Genomic DNA, 24575 nt, shown 5'->3' with positions numbered 1-24575 from the left:
ACCAGGCCTCAGCACTGCTTGGGGAAGGAAAATCCCCTCTGGGTGCACCTTCTTGAAAGAAAGGGAGACATTACTGAATGGAAAACAAAAATTCCTCACAAAACACGATGGAAGTGATAAAGGCGTGCACTTTCCAGTTCCCCCTAATGCAGGGAGAGAGGGGCGTAGCCCACTAGTCCCAGCAGAAACAAGATCCAGGAGGTAAGGGAACCCCCGTCACTCTAAGATTATGGGTGAATGAGGGCAATCTTTGGTACAAGTAGCAGCAAACATCAAAATAAACTGATGTCTGAAGTGTTTCTCCAGATGCTCCCCCACGTGAGGGAAGCATGAGAAGTTACCATTGGGATGTCCTTCTTTGTCAAGTGTGTCCAAAAGCCCAAGAATGGAGCATTCGACAGGAGGCTGGCTCTGTGCCAAGCCCACCACATGAGGCATCTCATGGGATCACCGCATCTAGCTACAAGTGGGCCTCAGCAATCAATGATCTTCTTGCGTGTTCCCAGACAGAAGTGCTTTCCAAGAGGCCCTGGAGATCTATGCAGAGGAGCCTAAGGAGCGCTCTGGTATGTACTTGCACTAGGTGCCCATCTATCTGTTCATTTCTAGCAACTCCAGCTCAGTGCTCAGTGCAGATAAATAGTTATCTACCCCACCTTCATGGTCATGTTTATTTATTTATTTTTTTTTTAAAAAGATTTTATTTATTTAATTTTTTCCCCCCAAAGCCCCAGTAGATAGTTGTATGTCATAGCTGCACAGCCTTCTAGTTGCTGTATGTGGGACTCGGCCTCAGCATGGCCGGAGAAGCGGTGCCTCGGTGCACGCCCGGGATCCGAACCCGGGCCACCAGCAGCAGAACGCGCGCACTTAACCGCCAAGCCACGGGGCCGGCCCCATGGTCATGTTTAATCAAAACGCATCTGGCAGCTGCCATGCGTGTGACCTCGGTGAAAGGTACTGTAGTGTAATGACGCCAATGCAGATAATTAATATCAACCTCTACGGGCTCCACTGATCAGGCCCAGCCAGGAACCACAGTGCCAGAGCCAAAGCACAGATATTTTCTGCCTCTTGGCCAAAACAAGAGTGACCAGGATAGGACAGAAGAAACAGAAACAGACAGCCTCACAATCACAACAGAAAAATTCACACACCGACATCTGTTCCATTCACAAAATCCTAAGTGGCCAAAATCATTCCATTGCAAATATGGAATGACGAGGAAAAATGTTCACTATGTTAAGTGAAAACTGCAGGAATCAAACTTTTATAATTTACATATGTAAAGCTTCATTGAGCTGTACAGTTAAGATGTGTTCATTTCACTGAATGTTATGCCTTAATTGAAAAAACACTTTTAAGTGGCAGGAGGGGCACACTAGACTAAAAGATACTGAAGAAACAAACTTTCAAATGTGTGACCCTAGTTTCGTTTATACTGGTTTCAAAGAAAAAAACTATAAAACACATTTTTGGGATAAGCAGGGAAAAATGAATATGAGCCGAAAATTAGAGGGTATTACGGAATTACTGCTTTTTTCCTAGGTGTGTAGTGTTTATACAGGAGACAGTCCTTCCTAGGAGATGCCTATCGGTGTACTCGAAGTGCAGTGACTTGATGACTACAACTGACTTTCAGCAAATATGTTTGCAGTATGTACGAACAACATGTCTGGAGAGATAGAAAGCAAGTACGGCAAAGTGCTAACAGCTCTTGAATGCAGGCAGTGTGCGCAGTTTTGTTCTTTCAACTTTTCAACATTTGAAGTTTTTTTATCATAAAAAATTGGGGGCTGTATATTATAAACTCAAATACATTATTACAAAAAGACATACATGGACACAATTTAACATCTGACTAGAAAAGTCAGGAAGATTAACACATTAAAATGTTCACAGTGGTCACCTCTGCAGGGTAATTTTGTTGTCGTCTTTATAACTTCTTCTGCTTTTCCAGTTTTCTACAACCTCTGTTGCTTTAGAGCATTGGGGGAAATCATGAAGTGGGGCTGCTGCTACCCAGAGAAGCTGAAGCCCCTTCTTGGGCTAGAGGAAGACCACAGAGGACTTCCTAAGACTCTGACTCAGGGACTGGTCTACTTCTGACTACAGGATCTCAAGAGACTTTCTCCAGTCAGCTTATCACGACCCTTCTACCACAGAAAACAGTCGAGATGGGCACTGACACGAGATCAGAAAGGGAATGTGGGGCTTGTGGAGCAGAAGAAAGGCTGATGAGACCCTGGACCTTCCCATCCGGCCATCAGCGCCAGGAAGGATAGCACAGGAGAGGACAAGGCCTGGCATCAGTCAAGAGTAACAAGGACCTGGTCACTACAGAGGTTCATCTGGCTAATCTTACTGCATCTCTGGGCTCCAGGCAGCACAGGAGACCATGCTCTGCTGGTGGCAATCACTCCCTGAGCTTCAATGACACTTTCCTCCTTCTCCTCCACATCCCTGCCTACTCCTTCTGTCTCCTTCCCAGGCTCCTCTTCTTCCTCTGTCCTCCTAACCCCAGCCTCTGCTCACTCCCCACTGCACTCTCTCCCCAAGTGGCCTCATTTACTCCAATAAAGATATCAAATACCACCTGCACACAACCCCAAGTCTACATCCTCCATAGACACTGAACACAGGTTCCAAAACCCAATGGAAGCTAGAAACCAGCGAGGCACTCAGCTCACGCTTCTCCCTTCCCTACCACCCTCCCAGCTCCACACCCAATTGCCACATCCAGCTAACTTTATCTTCCCAACATCTCCACTACATCCCCACCCCATCTCTACCACCACCACCCTAGTTCAGACCCTCCTATCTCATGGAGACCATGACAAAAGGTCATCTACTCCTCTCAAAGCCTTTCCCAAGACACAATCACTAGGAGCGATCTTTCTAATGTAAATGTGACCAGGTCACTCCTCTGCTTAAAACACTTCAAAGGCTCTTGAATGCCTAAGAGAAAAAGTCCTCACAACCACCTCACTTCTCCTACCCCACCCATCACTCCCTGTGCCCTGGCCTCTTAACTCCAGCCACACTGAGCTGGTTCCTCTGAATATATCTTCCTGTTTCTCTTCTCCAAGGTTATACAAGCTGTTCCTTCTGCCTGGATTAGCATCTCCTTTCTTTAGATCTGTCAGCTTGCCCCACTAACCCGGGAGCTTCTCGAGGGCACACACATATCTTAATTATCTTTGCAGCCACACATTCAGCACAGGCCTTGGCACCATTGACAGAATTGGCTATCCTGAAAAATCAGCGTTGTACCTTCTAGAAGAAAGGAAAGAACCTGCATGCAATTATCCTGTATTAGGTTCAGTCCAAGATACTCAAACATATAATGAAATCTGATTATAAATTAGATAGCAAATGAAATCCTGCCCTCTTCATGGAGCATCTGGGACAACAGCTAAGCCACAGGCCTACCCCTGGCCCACAGCCTGGCCTTCCAATGCCCTGCCAGAGCAAGTCCTAATGTGGTGAGCTACTTGGCTCCCGGGGAGGAGAGAAGACAACACTCACCATCATCGCTGACGCAATCCTGCAGCACGAGCGGGTGATGGCGGGGCAGCTTGCTTAAGGGCTGACGGCGGCCCTTGGACTTCTTACTCTCCTCCAGGGAAAACACGTACTCATCTGCAACCTGGGCAAACCATCAGAGGAAATCAGATTGGTCTTCCCTCCATTTAGGGACACAGCAGAGGTCAGTCTTACAATGAAAACCAAGGGAAAGGGCGGGCACAGAAAGACACAAAGAAATATAAAAGCAAACACAGAAAACACCTGTCTCAAAAAAAAGCCAAAGTGACAGTGCCATGCAAAATAGTCTAAACTAGGATTATGTAAACATTTTAAGGCAAAGTTTGTGCCTAGTAAGCATGGGCCCTGGCCTTCTCAGAAGCAGCCTGAAACAAATGTACTAAAAGTAAACTTACTCCAGCTCTAAAGCAGAGCCAGGCCCCCTCCCTTAAGCTCAGTCATGAAACTGCATCTGAGAGCCGGAGAGAAGCCCAGGTGTCCTTCTCCTTGGACCAGAAGGCCAGCAACACCTGTTACAAAGTGCCAGGCAACTGGGCCATCACGTTGGAAAGGCTAGAGGACATCCAAAGGGGTGAGGAGTAGCTGACCCTTTAAAAGGAAAACAGGCCAACTTCTCCGCATGCACTGTCGAGACCTCAGCTCTAGCTGATACCATTCCTTCCTCAGATCGTTTCCTCTTCCCAGGGGAGAACATTAGCCAGGACAGAGAGCACATCCAAAACTCTGGCCGAGCTGCTAAGGGAAAGGCTGATTTAACGCTGCATTTACATAATGTCAGAGCAAACGTAATTAGGTTTAAGACGTACAGGATTGAATGAGTAACGCTACCTAAGAGTTTCTTTCTAATCAACATACTTACAAGTTGGTTATACTGACATTAAGAGACATCACATTAGCAAAACCCATTAAGCGAGGAAAGGAGGCCTGGAAAGGGGCCACTTTGCAATTGTGACAAAACCCAACCCCTTCAGGTGCTTCAGTGAAGAGGCAGCACTGCAGTGCCACTTCAGAGAAGGAACACCAGGCCTGGAGACTCCTCACGCAACTACACAGGGCCCCAGAACTGAAGGACGACACTCGGGACGTCAAGAAAAACCAAATCCCGAGCAGGCCATGTCCAGGCAGAAAAGAGCCTGTTCTTCCAAACGTAAATTTAACCCACAAGTTTCAGTGTCCACCTGCCCACCCACTCAACAAACATCTACTGAGACTCTACTGAGTGCAAAGGCCTGCCCAGAAGAGGAAGAAGGTGCGGAGAAATGGATGAACGGCTGTGATCCCTGCCTACCAGAGTGAGGGATGTGGACCGCAGCATGCACGAACCTGGTGGGGGAGTGAGGATGTCAGGGACCTTTGATCTCTGATGCTCATGAACACTTCCACAATCACTGACTTTTCATCAGATCTGAACCACACCAATAGTCTAAATCAGTGTTTTCCAAATCGTACATCAAGAAGGCCCCTCAAGAGCCTCATTCGAGTGAGCAGCAGGGTTCTAGGCTCCCACCCATTCCAACCCAAACAGATTTACATTTTTTAAATGAGTAAGATTTCACTTAAAGAAAGGGTTCTTTCGCTAAGACAAAATGGAAAACCCATACTCATCAAATTTTTTGATAGCGTTATCATGGAAATAAACATTTAGGAACATGCAGCCCAACATAAGTATACTTACTAATGCATTACATACACTAATATACTTATGCACATTTTAAAACAAAAATAGACTGTAAAAGGATTAAGATAAAAATCAAGTTCCATTATTTTATTCCTACACCCCAATCATCTTCTTGACTCCCCCACTTTGAAGACCACCTAGACAACAGGCCTAAACCTGCGATGTGGCTGACTAGGAAGGCTCCCAAAGTAAAGGAATCAGAGCTGGTGGTGATTTCTAGCCTGGATCACCAACAGGAGAAGGATTTAAGAGGACTCGTGTGGATAAAGTGGGGGGTAGTAAGCCAACTTAAACATACTGTGTGCGGTTCACACAACCTGTATCGTATCTGTGGGTCCTTCGTTTGCCCCAGGGAAGCAATAAGAAATTCAGCCTGGGCATTCAGAAGAGAGGTCAGAGCAAGAGCTGTAGATCTGAGAATCCTCTGCATGGGGTTCAGAATTAAAATCGCGGAAGTGGATGAGATTATCGGTGGAAGATAAATTGACTGGAGACCAAGCCTTCCAGGACAGGAGGAAGAGAGAAAAGGAGATTTGGAAGCAGAGGTAAGAGGAGTATAGAATGCAAGGAGGGGAGGGCTACAAGGAGGGGGAAATGTACAGGGCCAAAGATCACAGAGAGCTGAGCAGGAAGTGGCCAACAGACTCAGCAACTGGGAGGAGTCAGGACTGTTTTTTAGAGTTAAGTTCCAGTAGACAGAGAGTAAAGAGCTAAGGAGTGAATACATCACAGAGACTGTTTTTGAGAAGATTAAGGGAAGGAATGAGATCACAGCTTGAGAAGGAAATCTCCTCCAAGTGTATTTTAGGACAGGGCCTATGTGAGTATGGTTTCATAGGCAGAGAGGAAAGAAAGTTGTGAAAGGAGGATATTAGCATGTGTGGTAGACAGAATAATGGTCCCCCAAAGATGTCCAGTCCTAATCCCTGTGAATACGTTATGTTAACATGACAAAGGATTACCAAGATTGCTAATCAGATGACCTTAAAATAGCTAGATTATCCTGGATTATCTGGGCAGGCCTCGTAATCTAACAGTGCCTAATAATGGAAGAGGGAGAAGAGTCAGTGTCAAAGTGACGCGAGGCGAGAAAGACTTGGCTGGATGTTGCTGCCTTTGCAGATGGAAGAAAAGGGCCACAGGCCACAGAACGTGGGCGGCCTACAGAAGCCGGAAAGGACAAGGAAATGGACTCTCCCTAGAGCCTCCAGGAAGGTCCCCAGCCTTGCAGACACTTTGACTTTAGCCCAGTGAGGCCCAGTTCAGACTTCTGAACTGAAGAACTGGAAGATAAGAAATTTGTATTAAGTCTCTAAGTTTGTGATAACTTGTTAAAGCAGAAATAGAAAATGAATTTGGGGTAGGAGCCGCCGAGAGATCACTGTATAGGTCCAAGGACTGGAGGAACCAGACGGGTCATGATCAAGAAGGCCAGGACGCGGCCCTGGGAAAGGAGGAGGGCGCCTTCATCGTCATCTGCTTATTCAGAGGGCCTCCCACACGCCCACATACGCATCCAGTATCCATGCTTGGCCCTGTGGCAATGTAGACAGGTGCCACACGGTCTCTAACCTCAAGGATGCAGCCAGAGGGAGATAAGTCCGAGCCTGAAGTCTGTGCCCTCCCCACTACCGTCATGCTGCCCCTGACCAAAGCAGTTAGCTCTCCACAAATATTTGAATATCCTTCCACATTTTCTCACCTTCTGGCTAAATGCTCCTCCTGCTACAGGGCATCCACACCCTTCCTCACGGTGCTGCCTTTCCCTGCAATGTGCCCCAATTTCTAAATTCCCTCAGTACATAACACAGAGGGCTGCGTTCAAACCTCAGTTCAACCAATGGGCTGTGTGAGGCCAGGCATGTAGCAGTCCACTAGCAAAATGGGGTAATGAGTGCTGCTCCCCGAGGGCTCTGTGTGAGGATGGGGTGAGAGAGCATATAACGTCTCCCAGGCCCCTGCCCGCAACTGGAGCTCATGGCTCCCAAGTTCTCTGTTCCCCCTTCTAACTTTGGGGACCCAGGGTCAAGGTCAATGTTCCCGATGGGGCTTGTTCTATACAAAGAACAACCAATTGTTCTCTCTTCTTATTTTGAGAACTCACTTTTTCAAAGCCACTTAAACTAACAAGAACTTCTGCAGCAGACACATGGTTGTGGTTCAGTCTGCAGCCTCAGTCTAAACGAAAACTCTACGGCTCTGGTGCTTCAGCAGTCAGTCAACCAGGGCAATTTACCAAGGCTCTTGACATAAGACAGTGGCACATAAACTGAATAGCAGGAGGCCCAAATTACACCCTGGGGGATGTTTCAAGTGGGAGGCAGGGGCACGGGGGACACAAGAGTGCTCTTAGAAACCCAGCTGTTTCCAAACATAGACACAATGCTATTAGACCTCTCTCGGGACAAGCAAAGTGGTTCAGCTTCTGCCCCAAGCCTTGACTGTCAGTCCTCCACTGCACCCTGTCAATTAATCCTGAGGTCAGCTTCCTACTCCAACTACACTTCCATTCACTCCTTTATAGAAGGCTCATGGCCCAGGCCCTGGGGAGCAAACTGGTGCCTCAAGAAGCAAGGCGGAATGTGGCACAGGGCCTGGCTTCTAAAAGTTTATCTTCCTCATCAGCCTATGACAACTGCACTGAGACCAAGACAGAGCGTCACAAAAAAGAAGCAAACCAGGGCCGGCCCTGTGGCTTAGCGGTTAAGTGCGCACACTCCGCTACTGGCGGCCCGGGTTTGGATCCCAGTGCGCACCGACGCACGGCTTCTCCGGCAGTGCTGAGGCCGCATCCCACATACAGCAACTAGAAGGATGTGCAACTATGACATACAACTATCTACTGGGGCTTTGGGGAGAAAAAGCGAAAAAAAGGAGGAGGATTGGCAACAGATGTTAGCTCAGGGCCGGTCTTCCTCAGCAAAAAAAAAAGAGGAGGATTAGCACGGAGGTTAGCTCAGAGCTATCTTCCTCACAATCAATCAATCAATCAATCAATAAATAAATAAATTTAAAAAAAGGAGCAAACCATTGTAGGGTTTCAAAGGAGAAAGGGAGGTAGACGGGAAGCAATGAACGGTTTCCAGGAATGGCTTTGGCAAAGAGCTGGGCTCCAACAAGCAGAGGTAGGTATCTGACTGCTCCAGGAGACCAGTGGAGACAACTCCATGTCTCCTCCCACCTCAAAACCGTCTGCAGCCTGGTGACGGCTACACAACGTACGTGCACTTCAGGCCACTGAACTATACACTAAAAATGGTTAAAATGATAGATTTTTTTTTATTTTTTTTCCCCCCAAAGCCCCAGTAGATAGTTGTATGTCATAGTTGCACATCCTTCTAGTTGCTGTATGTGGGATGCGGCCTCAGCATGGCCGGAGAAGCGGTGCGTTGGTGCGCGCCCGGGATCCGAACCCCGGCCGCCAGCAGCGGAGCGTGCGCACTTAACCGCCAAGCCACGGGGCCGGCCCCAAAATGATACATTTTATGTCATGTATATTTTACAATTAAAAACAAACTCATCTGCAGCCATCCCCTCCCTGTGCCCACCTGTGCTGGAGTCCCCACTCCCTCCCTCCTGCTCAGACCTCCAGGATCCAGTCACTCCCCTTGCCCTCACCATCTCCAGCCTCCCTCACTGCGTAGGCTCCTGTCCTCCAACCCAGGCACAGGCGGCCACGGTTCCCACTGCCTTCAATCCTTCTACTCCCCTGACTCCGGACACACTACCCTCTCCTAGTTCCCCAAAACCTCTGGCTGCTCTTCCCATCCTCCTCCTCTTTCCTAGGCCCTCTACCTCCACCCACACAGTGAAAACTGTTCTTCCCACTCCACAAGTGAGCCCACCCATATCCTGGTGATTCCCACACCTACAGACCCCTCCTGAGCTTCAGGTCTGTGTACACACATCTCCGTAGCCTACGTCACAAGCAGGTCACACTCAGCATGCCCCAAACTGAACTCACCTCCTGAGCCGCACTCAAACACCCTTCACTTCTCTTGTAACCTCCATCCTCCACGGACGCAGTCCCATCCATCCAATAACTCAAGGCAGAATCCCAAGTCAACTCCTGCACTGTCCTCTTACTCACCCCACAGCCAGTCTCCCTGTCCTGTGCTCCTACCTTCTAGGCAGCTCTCAAGTCCACCTCCTGCTCCCCATCCCTATCACCACCACGCAGCTCAGGGCCTCACGACCTCTCTTTCAGACTACAGGAACAGGTTCCAAATTGATTTCTCTGTTGCCAATCTTTTCTCCCTCCTTTCCTGAAGTAGCAGTATTTGATTATAAAAATAACATGTTAATCATGAAAACGATTCAAACAATATATAAATGTAGGAAGTAAAAATCATCCATAATTCCACCTTCAAGAGAACCTCTGCTGTTTCTAATTTTGCCTCCTTCTTATACTGCTTCCAAAGCGGTCTTCTAAAACATCAGTGCAGAGCTTAAAACACCCTTCCCTGGACAACCTCAAGACCAACTGACACGGTGTCTTGAGTAAGTCAATGGCCGGGGTCGGGGAGAGCTGGTTGGTGATGAGTGGAGAAGGGTATTACCATCAGGCTGCAGCTGAGAAGTCCATACAGAAATAAAAAGGAGACAGAGAGGACTCAAGAGTTTTTAAGCAGGGGACTGGATGGGAGAGGCATGTTAGAAAGAAGCCTCCTTCTCGTCTCTCAGCACATTTCCACTTGGAGGGATTCCTGGCTTTTCTCCCCAATTCTCGGATGCCAGTGAGCTTCACTCAGCTGGGATCCGCCTTTTGCAGAGGGCGTGCACTCTGGTCTGCGTCCACACCACGTGGAAGGAGAGTGGGAAACGCTCTGCTGCCACAGGGGCCTGTGTCGCCCAGGACTGCCCGTGACGACCAGCTAGGTCATCTGTCTGAGGGTAAATGAGCAGGCAGGGCCGTTTGGCCACAGGTCAAAAGCCACTCTCTTCAACCATTTTCACTGGTAATAAAGCGACATTCTGAGCTCCACCTGACTCCAGTATCTATTACTTAACTGGTTCCTAATGTGGGAGGAAAAAAGATGGGTGTCATTTATTGGCTCCTCCCACCAAAAAAAACCCCCACAAAAAACGTGACTGTGTGGTAAGAATTTAGCAGTGTTATATAGTTTGAACAATGCATACCAAGTATTTAGTATATAGTAAGTCCTTGCTATTATTAGCTGCTTCTGTGGTTGTGACCGCAACTGGAGGAAAGAAAGTCAGGAGGACACTGCAAGAGGACAGTGTGACCTGCAGCGTGACAGCAGGATGAACGAGAGGACACAAGAGCTTCATAAAGGAAGAACGGCTCCCATGTGGCAATGCGGAGAGTTATAAGGGATTCTGGTTTCCAAGCTGAAAAACCCTTTCTTGTAGAAGCCGCCATTAGAGGGCGGGCAGAGCAGCCCTCAGGGGCAACCAGAAGAAAACATCCAGGACGCCAGCGCCTGAGCCTGCACCCCCGCGAGACGGCGGGAGCGACAGTCACACGGAAGAGGAGCCTGCAGAAGCTGAGCCCCCAGATTCAGAGAAGGCAGAGAGGAAGGTCACACAGGTATAAAAGACAAGGGGACAAACCAACCATAGAAAGGTCCTACTGGGAAAACTAGAGGAATTTTAACATGGACTAAGTGTTACCACTTCAGCCAAAGAAAAAAATAAAGCCAATGTGCCCATGTTCATAATTACACAGAAATGACGAGTCTCCACCGGGGGCTCACCAGAGTACTCTGTATATACATACTTCAGAGATTTTTCATAATGAAATCTTTTAAAAGATAAGTCTTTCTAAGGAACGGTAAGGGAATGGGAACAAGGAGGACTTTCTGTACCAACTTGATCTGCAGGTGATGCCACGCCATCCCCACCCCAGGATGTAACTTGACCCACAAAAGCCGTGAGGCTGGGGGTAAGAGCAGGTCACTGGGCAGGCGTGGGTCTGGCTGCATCCACCAGGGCTCTGCTATACCCCAGATACAGACTCACCAAGAGCCTTTTACAGAAAACAAACAGAAACATAGCCTTTGGTGATGGCATATGTTCTAGGGAGAAGCCTGAATAAACATCCTGGGAATTCATCCTGGTCTCCAAAAGGATGCTCAATCAACAGTGTTAGACCAGAAGATGAAGAATGTTTGGGGGTGGGGGGCGGGGGGAGAATTCTCATGGGAGTCTACAGGGCAGTCAAAAACACCCTTGAATTTTAGGTTAGAAAGGCCTTCTCATCCCAACCCTCAACCATCTGGGCTGCAACCACCGCGAACTTTAACCCTCATGCCTGTAAGGCAAGGAGGGTCAGAGGATGCATCCAGCTTGGCTGAAGACCCGCCACTGTCACTAAGGCTACTATTTTTCAGATCAAGAGTCACACAGAGACAAAAGAACTCCCAGCAAAGAACAAGCTGGAAGAAGGCCAATGTCACCTGGCTTTCTGCTTGACACAACTGCAGATGGGAGGCCCATCCCGAGGGTCTCTCGCGCCATCCTGGACCCCGCAGCACCCCACCCTCCAGAACCACTTCCCCTCCATAGGATCCCTTCCAGGGCCGCTCCTGCCCCCGGTCACTGCCCAGAGCCCATACCTCTGCCAGCTCCTGCTCGCTCACACCTCTTAGGGCGCTCCCTTTCTTCCTCATGCACAGCTCTCCCACGGCAACCCTGCCATCCCCTCTGGCATAGCTGTGCACGGTGAGAACTCCCGTTTGCCCTTGGGCTCGGCAGGACAGAGGCTCACTGGTTTCTGAATCGGAAGATATAGAATCCTGTGAAGAACTGGAGCCCAGGCTGGAAGATGATTTCTTTTTGGGACCGAAGACAAGGTGTCCCCCTATAGAAGCAGGATTCACAGAAAGGTCCAAGGCAGCTGCTTCTGGTTCCTCCTCATCCTCTTCATCTTCCTCTTCTAGTTTGACATTTTTAAGCTCTTCAAATTTGACTTCACTGGAGTCAGAATAATCTGAAATACACACACACACTGGATGGAGCCAACCTCTTCCTGCACATCTGAACCTGGTGAAGGCAGAGTAGCAAAGCACAAAAAACGTGGGCAGCAAGTGAGGCCTGGCTTCAGATTCTGGCTCTGTCACCTACAGGCTCACTGTGTGACCTGGGGCTAACTGCTTAGCCTCTCTGGGCCTCCAGTTTCATCCTCTGTAATTCTCCAGGGTTCTTAAATATGATTGCTGTGTATATGATGGGAGTATAGAGTGGCACAGAGCAGACACTCAGTAAGTGGCAGCTGCCACTTCCTCAGAAGTCTCCTGCAGGAAATGAAGGCCTGAGCTGAGCAGAGACCTGGTGACCCCAGGCTAGAAAATCTGCTAGACAGAAGGCAGCCCGGCCCCAGGGTCCAAGTCCACAGTGCTGGCTCTCAGCAGACATGCCAAGGTACTGTCCATGCAGAGATTCTTCAAGACTGATACAGTCCCTCCCCAACAAACCCACCCTCAACAACCATCCGAGTGAACGGCTCTAACTCGGTATCTGACCACACCACTCCCTTTCTAAAATATAAGTGGCTCCTCAGCCTCCAAGTGAGCAAACTCGAAGATGGCCAGCAGGCCCCAGATCACCTCGCGCCCACTTCTCTAGCCTCATCTCCTGGTCACATGCCTGTCTCCTACCCTTCCCACCCTACATTCAAATTACAGGAAATCACTCCCACTTAAATAGCTCGTGTCATTTCCCACCGCCATGTCTTTGCCCTGCTACTCCCCTCAGGGATGCCCTTTCTATGTCCCCCAACTCTCTCTGTCTGCCTGGAAAATTCCTACCTGTCTTATAAGAGCTGATTTATCGTCACTTCACCAAAACCTTCGTGTTTCCCTGACCCCTCACCAGGCAGAGGGGACCTTCCCTTACGTCCCTCGTCTGCCCTGTGGGTCCCTAACCAAAGCCCTTCTCACAGTCCAATGACGCTATCTGCTCAAAGATCTGTCTCTCCCCTTTTTTGTATCTGTGACCCTGCACTCAACACGGCATCTAACACAGAATAGTATTAGTTACGGTCGTGGGAAAAAATGCCATAACCAACTAACCTGGGAAGGTGAGACCATCCTCGACTTGCCGCACAGAGCTATGGGTGGGCCTCACGGGGGCGAGGGCAGCCTGGCACTCCGTCAGGTCGTACTGTCCAGAACTCAGCTCCTCCTTGGGGAAGAGCTCGCTCTGACTCACCTCCTGTGGTATTTCAAGACAAACACGGTGCCTCTTCGTCCCTATACGGTGCTTGGCTAGGCTGCAAGGACGAGGGCAAACCTTTTAAGAGCCCACAAATACATCCACTTACACCAACACATCCACACACACCACACACACCCCAAAACGAGTGGCCAGAGCCTGTCAGGCCTGGTCACACTCAGTGCCACCTCTTATTTGTGGGCCCTGAGACAAGGGACTTCAGCTCTTGGACCCCATTCCATCAAATGGAAAATAAGAGGCATCACCACCCCCCTCACAGATCTGATGTGAGGCTGAAGAACAGGTGTGCAGAGTGCCTGGCAGAGCACCTGGCACACAGCAGGTACCCCCTACATGTCCTCCTTTCTTCCCCACACGGCCCAGGATACACTCTCCTCAGAGGACAGACCCTCTGGCTCAGACGCCGACGACACTGGCCAGCTTCCGTCACACCCTCCCCTGCCCTTGGGAGTCTCCTTCCCGCCACCACACCCTACTTTTAAAGGGAAATCTCTCATAAGACAATGAGAAAATGTGACTTCTCTGGCTCAGAGGGAGCCATGCCCTCACACATACGTGACCCTCACTCCAACAGACTACAGGCCCACTGAGAGGTGCTATTGTTCCTGGGTAAGAGCCACAAGGAAGGGCCTCACTGCCCTTACTCAGAGATCCTGGAGTTTTACCAAGAAGAAAATTCCCCCAGCTGTGGCTCAAACACCCCACTTAGAAACAGCCTCTCAGCAGGTAATGGGGAGCTGCCCACACATCCCTCCCTCCAACAGCTGGGTCCAGAGGCTGCTGGGTCACCTTCTTTTCAGGGCACCCTCCTCTCCATCCTCGACCTCTTCCATGTCCTCCTCTGGACATTCTTCCTCGTTCATGGCTCTTGGGGGCAGTTCACTCTCAAGAAACTCGGCGGCTTCTGGCGTGGGCAGTGTGTGGTCGATAACTGTGCTGTCCTTCCCAGCTTTCCAAAGTTTGTACCTTTCTGGCTGGAACTTCCTCACAAACACGTCCATGGAGATCTTCACCATGTCCTTTCTACAGGAGCACTGTCACAAGGAACCGAAGAGCTCCAGGTGAGCACACGTTAACTGCCTCCGCCTGACCCCCACACCTCATCTCCTCCCTCTAAGTGGAAAAAGACACAGACAGGTTAAAGCCCCACTGTTTGGGTTCACAGGCCGAAGGCACAGTGCCCTTGCAGAGCCTTCAAACATGGAGGGAAGCAGGGAAAAAAGGGCAGAGAACGCATGGTGGGGTGAGTCACCCGGGCACTAACCAGGGCATGGAGCACCCTAGGAGACGCAGCCCTGCGCCTAGACCTGCATGGGGAACGCCCACCTTCCCTTTGATGTCTATCCAAGCCATGGCCATACACGCAAGTCTACTCCTGCTCAAAGGGCCAGCCCTGCTGCTTCCCTGAAGTAAAAGTAAGCCCCTAAGAACTTCTCAACAGAGAAATCCCGAGTGGCTAAAGCAAGAAATATCAATGTGTATGGGTATGGTTTTAATGCCTAATAGACTTAAGCATGGAAACTTCACTTTATATGTCCCAAATCTGAGAAAAATTTTTTTTGAGGAAGATCGGCCCTGCGCTAACATCTATTGCCAATCTTCCTCTTTTTCTTTCTTTTTTCTCCCTAAAGCCCCAGCACATAGTTGTGTATCATAGTGGTAGAGTTGTAGCTCTCCTACGTGGGACCCCGCCTCAGCACGGCTTGATGAGCGGTAAGTCCACACCCAGGATCCAAATAGGTGAACCCCAGGCCACCAAAGCGGGACACGTGAACTTAACTGCTACGCCACCGGCCCGGCCCCTGAACAAATTTTTAAACATTCTTTATGAACACAAGATGTTGGCACTATTGCACATTCCCAAGCACTGTTTCTGAATTCCAGCACTTCAAAAAAATGTTCTAACTGCCAGCCAGTGTATCTAACAAGAACTTGCTCAGACATTTTCAGTCGTGGTGTTACAGAGAGAAATCAGGCTGACTCACCAGCACGGCCTGTTTGCCATACTCTATCCACCGCCGGGTAGCAAAGTTGGTAGACTCCGCACAGTTGAAACCGTGATTAAAGCCGGCATGGTAACCATAAGGGAAAGTGATCATGAATTCTCCAGCCTCCTGAGTCACCTGAACAAGAGCAGACTTGAAGCAGCTGCATCGAGAGGGAGAAGTCTACAGCACTGGGACTCAGCGCCCTCTGCCACAGCTGAGCAACCAACGACAAGTCATAAAACCACTGGGGTCTGAGTGTCTTCTGTAAAATGCAAAGCCCTAACATATCAGACGCCATGAATATAATTAACCATTCTCCCAAGTTAATACCTCTCATGGAGATTTGACTCTCCTCTGGTATCAGGAAGATACAGTAACCCCACCTGTAATACCCTTGGATCAAAGGGTTACACGGGTTAGCTCTGGACCTCACCTGGTACAGAGGGATGAACTAGAATAAAGCTCCTGTGCAACTGACCAGAAAGGGTGGTTTCCGGGTAAGCCTAATGGCTTCCGTATGTAACATCAGCTCACCTTGTCAAAGGGAATTCCATACTTCTTCAGCATCAAAGGGGAAATCAAAGTCATCTTATGGCGCAGAAAAGCCTCGCAGCTTTGAGCACTCCCTGGGAAAAAGCCTGTTTAATTGAAAATAGGCACTGGTTAACATCCTGCTCCAGACGAGCTCTGTAACCCCAGCGTCACTTCGCACATGTGCCTCTCATCTGGACAATAGGGACGATGAATCACCTAGATGATCTCCACGGATCCTTCTAGCTTCAGCCCAATTCTAAGACTCTACAGTGAGCCTCTGGGCTCTCTCTCGGGTAGGCTGTTGCATGGGTAATCAAATTCTGTTCGGGGAACTGAGATCCCCCAAGCTGCCTCTTGTTCTCATAAAGAGCTTTGAAACCATTGAGGATCTTTCTCCCTTCAGCTGCATCCTCAACGTTTTAACACATCTACAGCACAGACTACTCGAGCTCCCTTGAAATAAGCTCAACAGAGGTATAAATCTATCGAAGTCCACTTAAAGAACCAAAGCATAAAATAATTTAATTTGGACTTTAATATTTGGGTTTTTGACAGAAGAACCAGACCTACTATGACTGGTATACTATCCCTGGTCAAATAAAACCCATGCTTGATAAAACTGAGGCAAAGACAGTCTCAGAGGAATTATTAAGTCCCTTCCCGGGACACAGTGGGGAGAGGCTCTGATTTTAGTTGCTCTGCTAGGATAACCGATCTGGTAGGCTGGCTCACCCCCCACCTGCAGGCCTGAGAAAGGGCACGTAAGAATCTGAGCACAGAGAACAGACATTACAGAGCGATGAGTGCGGCTCGTAGGAGGGTCTGACCCAGCCGTGGGAGACACACAGTACCTTTGGCGAGGCGCTCCAACCGCTTTCCGTGCTCGGGGGGAACGGAGTACCTGCAATCACATGAAAGCATTGCACGCTGAGCAGAGGACAGCACAGGGGCTACGGGGCTCGTGTCCACTCTCAAAACAGCTTGAAATATCAGATTTTTCAACTTCTCAACCACAAAGACTAGAAAGGAATCTGGAGAAATGAAATACTAGGCTGTTTGGGCAGAGAGGTGGGGCGCCCACATAGAAGTAAGAATGAATTTTTCTTTCATATTCATTCATTTAACATTTACTGAATATTTACCATGAGTCAGGATTTATAGTATGCACTCAATGTTACTCTCCTTTATAATGTCGTTCATGCAATAAAATAAAACAAAAAAAAGGAGGAAGATAGCTTTAAAGTGCTCCTGGCAGAGCCTGAAAGGCCTAAGCAGAATAGGACAGAGAAAGAATGGAAAACAAGATGAAAACGGATTAGACACTTAGAGAGCTGACTCCATATCTACTGATAAGCCCACTTTCCCTTCATCTCCTTAACAGCGACACTGATTACCCAATAACTACTGCTCCACCTGGTAGAGTATCTAGACACCACAGGAATTGCTCTTCATAAAAATGAAAGAAAAAAGAAAAACACGTAAGACTGTTTATAACTTTTGCAAAACTTTATATTCTGAAACTCACAGTAAGCCTATTTAACCTTTCTAATCAATTCTAAAGATTATCCCACAACAAAAACTTCCCATCCCAAACAGCTTCATTACGAAACAAAACAGACGAGTTGAGGAAAACGTTTGTCACCTAAAGGATTTTGGGATCCATCAGGCAACCTTGCACAGTCGTCTCTGGAGGTCCCACTTCAGATGACCTCAAGAGTGTATGTAATAACCAGAAAACCTTCTTTTGACATGAGAAGGGAAACCCAATTTCAGAGAACTTTGGAGTAAACATAGCAAAGACACCAAAGCTACATTTACAGATTCTAGAAGTCTAGCCATCTAAAGAAGGAAATGGGACAGTAGCTAAGGGGTAATCACAGGCTCAAAAGGTTGTTCCCCATAAGATTAGAAACTAGAAAGCATTTGAAAGAAGAAAGGAAAACCCCTGAGAAAGGATGCGGCTGAAGATGCTGGAAAAGGAAATGAAGATGGATACAGTTTCCACAACTCCCCACGACCCAGCCCACGGTGTCCCCTCTGGCCTTCTCACTCACTTCCATCCTTGTGCACAGCACCCAAACCACAATGGACTTCCTTTAGTAACTAAAGACCTCATGATCTCTCTTAATTTAGGATCTTTGCACATGTTGTTCCCACCACCTGGACACGTCAATCAGTCTCCCTCCCCTGAACCCACCATCAGCCCACCCATTTGTCAGGCCTCAGCTTAGTTGTCACCTCTTCCAAGGAAGCCTTCTCTAATCCCCGCCCCACCCCTCATGTACTCTTTCCCATGTAGACCTACAGTCTCCATCAGAGCTTTTCTCACATTGTATTATTTTCTCACACTTTCTACTTTCTATCTCCTGACCAGTCTCCTATCTGTGTGAGGGTAGGTACCTCATCTGTCTTAGTCACTGTTGTTGAATATAGCACCTTCACTAAAATGCGGAGACTGAGAGATGGATCAGCACAGAGAGAGAAGGGAGAATAAATCTGTCTCCCCAGTGAGACAGAGCCTCCTAGAGAGCAAGAAGATCTGTGGAGCAGCCTTGCATCCCCTCTTGGGTTAAGCAGACACTGCTGCTCACCAAATATTTTTTCCATGGGGAAAAGAAAACTTTCTACCATCTGAAGGAGTGACTCCACTCTTGGAAGTCTGCCTCTAAGAAATGCCTCAGGCCTGTTCAGAAAAAGAAATTAGAGGGCCAGCCCCGTGGCTTAGCAGTTGAGTGCGTGCCCTCTGCTACTGGTGGCCAGGGCTCGGATCCCTGGCGCGCACCGACGCACCGCTTCTCCAGCCATGCTGAGGCCGCGTCCCACATACAGCAACTAGAAGGATGTGCAACTAAGACGTACAACTATCTACGGGGGCTTTGGGGGGGGAAATAAATAAATAAAGTTTAAAAAAAAAAAAAAAAGAGGTAGCTCCTTCTTTAAAAAAAAAAGAAATTAGAAAGCAGTGGGGTAGCCTGGAAGAGCCTCCATGGTTCTCAGTATCTCAACCAACTCATGCTTCATACAATGGAACGAACTGCCCTCCCCTCTATAACCTTGCTCCTCAAAACGTAGTCTGAGCACCAGAGCTTCCCCCAGCGTGTCATCACTTCAAAGTCTGTTTAAAATGTAAAATGCCAGTCCCACCCCAAGCCTACCAAACCAGAACCTGCATTTTAACAAGACCCCAAGGCATTTCCATCAAAGCTGAGAAGCCCTGCTCTGTATGAGAAGCCCCAGTGCCAACCGCAGGCTGACTTTACCAGGACTTAGGTTCTCCGAAATGCAGGTAATTGATGCTGTATAGGTCCATGTCTTCGGTGTGCCAGGCAAAGGACGTCTTCCACATGCCGAAGTACAGGTATGGGGTGTTCACACCCTCAATGGTGATCCCACTCTCCTTTTCCACCAAGTCCAGGATTGTTTTCAGCCGGCCAATATTCCACTCATCAACATGCTACAAAGGAAATGACAGTCCAGGGCAAGTTACACTGAATGTCAACTGAGGCTCTGAACCTACAAACCACTGAGGAGGTCACAAGTGAGCTGTCATCTCTAACAAAGATGTGGAATATTGTCAAAACTAGCCCCAATTTCCACTGGGCAGTAAAAAGTCTTTTCTTTAGTAAAAAGTCTACAAAAGTCACCCAAATCCTTTCCCTGAGTTGTAATGATCAGCTAGGAGCCCGCCTCCTATAAGCACATTCTGGATTATTATGCCCTGTTTTTGTACCTCCTCATCCCAGACCCTTAGAATATCTTCCTGCCATTCATGTCTATAAGCTTCACTTCTGACCACCCAAAAAAACCATCATCAACAAACTTGGAATCCACTTTTTCAACTCCTTCTAACAATTTAAAAAAACATTAAATTTAAGCTGAGTGATTAATTCTGCAAACGCCCTACAGAATTTTTTTTTTTGTGAGGAAGATCAGCCCTGAGCTAACATCCATGCCAATCCTCCTCTTTTTGCTGAGGAAGACTGGCCCTGGGCTAACATCCGTGCCCACCTTCCTCCACTCTTATATGGGACGCTGCCACAGCATGGCCTGACAAGCGGTGCCTCGGTGGGATCCGAACCCAGGCTGCCAGCAGTGGAGTGCGCACTTAACTGCTACGCCACGGGGCCGGCTCCAGATTTTTTAATCATTCAAAAACAGTCCCAAATAGTCCTTCCTTGTACCATATCTAAAGCAGTTCTTTATGCCAAAAAGCACTACATCCCAAGCTGATGCAATTTGTTAAAACAGCTTTTGCTACATAATCTTGTCTGAAGGTTCTGAAACTCTCAATACATTTCTCCTCTTAGACATATGCCCCTTTCATTAGATGAGTCAGTGATCTTTTTCTGCAGAAACTATACTGCCTCTCGCCACCATTTCATTTACTGTGATCCGACCCTTTTACGAACTCATCAGTTACCACCCACAGACTATTCTGACAGCCCTTGCAAAGAACACCACATCACCCAATTCACATGGAGAGGGGGAGAAACAAAATGCAGTCACACGTAAAAACACCCACAATCAGGTGAGCACTGCACATCAGCTGGTGGTGGGTCACTCCTCCATTCATCCACCCATTCAGCAAGCAGCTGTAGGCGCCGACTAAGTGCAGGGCATATAACAACGGTATGACATTACAAAATTACAAAAATGTTAGCGTTCTCAGTGAGTCTCACCTTTTCATAGAGAGTGCCGTTCACATCGGCACCATAGATTGGGGGATTGAATGTGAGGTTTTTCCAGTACTTCCGCTCCAGCTCTTCAAACTCACTATAGCGTGGGGTACAGTACCTTTCAAAAGGAAAAAAAGTGTTAACTGCTTACAAGGGACTAAATTCCTCAGGCATTATCAACAGCACAGGACACAACCCCCTGTTCCAGGGAAGGCAAGACATTTCAAATGAACAGGGACTAACCCTGGCCTTCAAAGCTCCAATACAAAGGAATACCCTCAATATCCCTTCCATAAGCTCAGGGCCCCAGGAAGGTAATGTACATGCAGATGTCAGCCCATTTTCCTTAAGAAGCATGATTTCCTCAACTCTTTCAAGAGACGCTACTAAATCTATACCCTGCTGGAGTCAGGAGTGGCCTGGCCACCCAGGGAGAAACTTGTGAGAACCAAGAACCACAAATCCTTGTATATCCCCAGACAACCCAAACTCGCCAGTATATGAAAAGCTGAGGGGGCCGACCCCATGGCTTAGCGGTTAAGTGCACGCACTCCGCTACTGGCGGCCCAGGTTCGGATCCCGGGTGCGCACCGACGCAACGCTTCTCTGGCCATGCTGAGGCTGCGTCCCACATACAGCAACTAGAAGGATGTCCAACTATGACATACAACTATCTACTGGGGCTTTGGGGGGAAAAAAAAGGAGGAGGATTGGCAATAGATGTTAGCTCAGAGCCGGTCTTCCTCAGCAAAAAGAGGAGGATTAGCATGGATGTTAGCTCAGGGCTGATCTTCCTCACGAAAAAAAAAAAAAAAAGAAAGAAAAGCTGAGGCCCTGGAATAGCATTCACTTCCCTGCACTAGTGTCAAGGAAGCAGCAACAGGAGGACTCATCTGTATTGTCACTGCTCCATTCCCAGCACCCTATACAGTGGGCAACACTCAACAAATAATCGTGCCTAAAAATATATTCTTAAAAATATAAAAATAGATTTTTGCACATCAAACATTCTATTTAGGGCAATATATACATATATGTATGTATATACATATATATACACATGCATATACTATGTCTATCATATCAATATATAAAGCCATTAAAAACACCTATACTCTTTAGCTCAATAATCACATACTGAGAACTTACTCCAAAAAAAAGAAAAACTTTAAAAAAATTCAAACCACTTAAAAATTATTAGGCAGCAATTTAAAAAGAGTAATGTGTAAAAATTATTAGGCAGCAATTTAAAAAGAGTAATGTGTATAGGTATTTGAAAACATATATTAAGCGGAAAAACTAATGGATACCTGTAAGTAAAATGGCAAAGAATATTATGAATGGATAAAGAGTGGAAGCGAAGACCAAAATGAAATTGTGTGGAGATAATAGGATGAGTAAAAAAATCTTACTTTAAATACTGCCTTACATTTTAATGTCAACTTAATGAATAATATAGTTTAGAACTCTCGAGTTCCCCTTGAAAGATAAATATAACACTTCTACCTCCAACTGGTCTGCTTTATAAATTTAGATTTTTACCTACTGAGTTTTCTTAAAGCTGGTGACCATGCAGACAGAAATCAAGCGTAAGAATTTGTTGTATTTCAGATGAAAGGCTAAGACATATGACTGGTTAATTTAAAAGGAAATGAAGTACCCTGAAAAAAGAAAAGGCCTACCATCTGCTGACAAGAAGAGAAGACTGACGCAGGAGGCTGAGGCCCCTGGTGGAACCCCATGTGAAACAGCAAGCAGGTGTAGTTGGCCCAGTGCATAGCTAGAAACCAGACATAAAAGCCGACACAGCCTTTCAGCTGCAGAGCAAGTCACACTTCTTCAACATGCTTTTACATAAATTCTCTCATCAGGCAGCAGGTTGGCCAGCACTATAGATGTTTTAACAGCTGTCGATAAAACTGGAAAACTACATTTAGAATTGTGATAAGTCAAAGGAAAAGAAGGCAAAGCATAGAAATAAAGAGTGAGATCTGACGTGAGAGCAAGAGATGATAAAGTGCATGAAGTCACGCCCCCAAAAGTGAAGACTGACAAGCTCAAGATCCAGCTCCGGGCTCATTCACAGGGAAGACACAGCATGTCTGACTGGCTGAAATCAAGACGTGTGTAGATCAAAACGGCTCAGAAAAAACAGCAAGGGAAAAGGGAGGAATCCCTTGTGGAAACTCAGAATTAAGGAGTAACATGGCAAGGGAGAAGATCCAAGGAAGAGGATTAAGAAGGAGCAGTCAGAGCCGATGAGGGAAACATGAAATTCACGCTCTGTAAACCTGAAGTCAAATGAGAGCTGAGTATTAAAAACAGCAGAGAAAGACAACTGAAAACAGCAGGCCTAAACAAAAGACACTTCTAACAGAGACAAGCAGGTACAGATGAGGAAGAATGGAGTGATAGAGAACAGCAACCAGCTTGGTAGTTTATCCACACTTTGTTAATGTCAAAAAGGAAACGAGATAGCAGCTTGATGGGTAGTGAGGAGTCTGAGGATGATTAAAGACAGAAGGAAGAGATTAATGTAAACTGCTAAGGCCACTTTCTGAGAAGCAAGTGGTATCAATACATCTGGCGAAAGCTCCTTTTGAACCAACTCCAACCTTCTCCTTTGCAACTTATCAGAGTCAGAAAATGATTCTACTTTTGATGGAAAAACAATGGGATTACTTTACGTAAGAATATGGACAAATTTAGACTGTGACACAGTACTGAGAGGAGGAAATGAAAATAGAAAGGTCAGAAAGGGAGACAGAAGATAGAGGTGGGAAACTGTTCTTCAGTAGGACAGTGTGGTTTTGGAGACAGCTGTGAGGACGAGACGTTAGGTACTAGACGCTGTGACAGGTAAAAGGAAGAAACGTGTTTCCACTCACTTATCACTGTTGGCTATCTTGCGGAACTCTCGAACAGTCATGGCTTTCTTCTGTATGTTGTACTGAGTAAAGAGGCCAGACTGCCCAGTCACCAGCTGTTGGATGGGAGCAGGAATGACCAGATCATCAATATCATCATAGGACACTCGTGGCTTCCACTCCTTTGGAGGAACAACCTGTAAGAAACACAAGAAACAAAGAGACAGATCAGAAACGGCAAGCCAGGCAGCGTGCAGAAGCGTGTAGGCTGCTATCCAACCTCACAGTCAATTTTACCCAAGTTACTTGATTGAACCACGTTCACCCAGACTCAGCAAGTCACACTGATCCAGTTCTGCCACCGACTAGCTGCCTAGTTGCAATGACCTCAGGTGAGTAAGACTTGTTCTCAGCCTCGTATCTTATCTGGGCATCAAGAGAGGAGGCTGAAGAGATGATTCTCTCGCAATCTAACAGAAAGTCCACATGGGAAGCCAAATTACTATCAGAGTGCTGGCTGAGACCGAAAGGAAAACAAGAGAAGCTGGATGGCATAAGCACTTGGTCACAGATGAAAATACTAAAGCCGGGCAGGCCCGGTGGCGGAGCGGTTAAGTGCGCGGGCTCTGCTTCTGTGGCTCAGGGTTCGCAGGTTCGGATCCTGGGAGCGCACTGACGCTCTGCTTGTCAGGCCATGCTGTGGCGGCGTCCCATATAAAGTAGAGGAAGATGGGCACGGATGTTAGCCCAGGGCCAGTCTTCCTCAGCAAAAAGAAAAATAAGAAAATAAAAAGAGAATAAAATCACAACTCTTGTACAAATAGTAAAAAAAAAAAATCAACATGTGTAAAAGATTTAAAAAACAAAACAAAACACTACAGCCTCCATCCCCACCACGAGGATGGAAGCACCACAGCAGCTGACCCTGAGACACTGGCTCTTCACCTTCCTTTTCAAGATCCCAAGCAGTTCTCCTCCCACCTAAAAGAGAGATGCTTCAGATGTTAACGAAAGGAATTAACTTGCAAATAGGACAGCATACACTTAACTGATCACCCTGCCTGGCTTTCAGTAAGGTTCAGTGCTTCCA

At 47.4% G+C, this 24575-nt stretch overlaps 1 protein-coding gene across 3 annotated transcripts in view; it reads right to left on the bottom strand.

Moving 5' to 3' along the window:
• The window catches only part of KDM4A (lysine demethylase 4A), a 42223-nt gene that overhangs the window by 15015 nt on the left and 2633 nt on the right, over window positions 1–24575 (bottom strand). For all 3 annotated transcript variants that reach the window (XM_058552164.1, XM_058552163.1, XM_058552165.1), the window contains exons 3-12: window positions 23507–23682; window positions 20622–20736; window positions 19203–19396; window positions 16794–16843; window positions 15943–16046; window positions 15406–15543; window positions 14210–14454; window positions 13258–13457; window positions 11803–12176; window positions 3529–3649 (exon numbers count right to left, since the gene is read on the bottom strand). In XM_058552164.1, coding sequence (XP_058408147.1) covers window positions 3529–3649; window positions 11803–12176; window positions 13258–13457; window positions 14210–14454; window positions 15406–15543; window positions 15943–16046; window positions 16794–16843; window positions 19203–19396; window positions 20622–20736; window positions 23507–23682 — 1717 coding nt within the window. The remainder of the gene's footprint in view (window positions 1–3528; window positions 3650–11802; window positions 12177–13257; window positions 13458–14209; window positions 14455–15405; window positions 15544–15942; window positions 16047–16793; window positions 16844–19202; window positions 19397–20621; window positions 20737–23506; window positions 23683–24575) is intronic.

The sequence above is a fragment of the Diceros bicornis genome, chromosome 13 (genome assembly GCF_020826845.1).
Source record: "Diceros bicornis minor isolate mBicDic1 chromosome 13, mDicBic1.mat.cur, whole genome shotgun sequence".
In the NCBI taxonomy this organism is placed as follows: Eukaryota; Metazoa; Chordata; class Mammalia; order Perissodactyla; family Rhinocerotidae; genus Diceros; species Diceros bicornis.
This window is presented reverse-complemented; position numbering and strand designations above follow the sequence as displayed.